The 981-nt window shown below is 39.7% G+C and overlaps 1 protein-coding gene across 1 annotated transcript; it reads right to left on the reverse strand.

Annotated features, from left to right (window-relative positions):
- Positions 1–18: 18 nt before the first annotated feature.
- On the reverse strand, positions 19–658 carry LOC126909896 (craniofacial development protein 2-like; the record flags this gene model as incomplete). Its single annotated transcript, XM_050692308.1, has 1 exon — positions 19–658. A coding segment is annotated over one exon (640 nt), but the record flags the coding sequence as incomplete, so codon positions are not given.
- Between the last annotated feature and the right edge of the window lie 323 nt (positions 659–981).

The following is a 981-nucleotide window of genomic DNA, read 5'->3' on the forward strand; positions in this document are numbered from 1 at the left end:
TTATTCCGTTATCATTGCTTTGGTCGTGTAGACTATGTTTTCCAATCGTCGCTTTGTAAGCATTTTCTTTTCCCACTTGGGTGTTCAGATCTCCCAATAATAATTTAATGCAATGGCCTGGTAAGGCGTCATACACTTGTTCCAACTCTTCATAAAATGCATCTTTTGCTTCTTCATTTCCTGATTCGGTTGGTGCGTATGCGCAAATTATTACCATGTCCCGGTGGTTCATATTGATCCGAATGTAACATATTCGGTCATTTATAGCCTTAAATTGCTTAATCCATGGTATTAGACTATTGTGCACGAGAAAACCCACCCCATTTTCACGCTTATTAGCCGTTAGACCACCATAGTATAATGTCATGTTACCTGTTGGTATACATCCTTCTCCTTGCCATCTCGTTTCTTGTAGCGCTACTAAATTTGCCTTATATCTATTTATTGCATCGACTAGTGTACCAAGAGCTCCTGCTTTATATAAAGTTCTTACGTTCCATGTGCCAATCCTAAATCCTTGTAGTCCGGGCCGTTTCCATTGTGTTTTATCCAAATCTCTGTCCCGAGGCTTTAGTTTTGGTTTCTTAACAGTAGAGTTTTTTNGCCGTTTCCATTGTGTTTTATCCAAATCTCTGTCCCGAGGCTTTAGTTTTGGTTTCTTAACAGTAGAGTTTTTTACAGTGACGGGTTGTTAGCCCGTCGCCAAACCCCCAACCTGGAGGACCAGACAGAGCCAACCAATTAAGGCCAGCTCAGAGCTCGGGGCCCCGGGTTCGCCAAACCCGTAGTGCTAATTACTTAGCACCCCCCTGAGGGGATGAAGTGTCATAGTTGGGATAAATATAGATGATATCTGACAGTAATTTAAATCACTATCATAAGAAACAATTCGATACAAATCTGTAGATAATGTTTAAATTTATCAGAAATAAAAATATACTTATCTAAATCAATTTTTCGCAGTGTTTTCAAATGTGCAAT

Source organism: Daktulosphaira vitifoliae, unplaced genomic scaffold (genome assembly GCF_025091365.1).
Source record: "Daktulosphaira vitifoliae isolate Bord-2020 unplaced genomic scaffold, ASM2509136v1 Scaffold_1886, whole genome shotgun sequence".
In the NCBI taxonomy this organism is placed as follows: Eukaryota; Metazoa; Arthropoda; class Insecta; order Hemiptera; family Phylloxeridae; genus Daktulosphaira; species Daktulosphaira vitifoliae.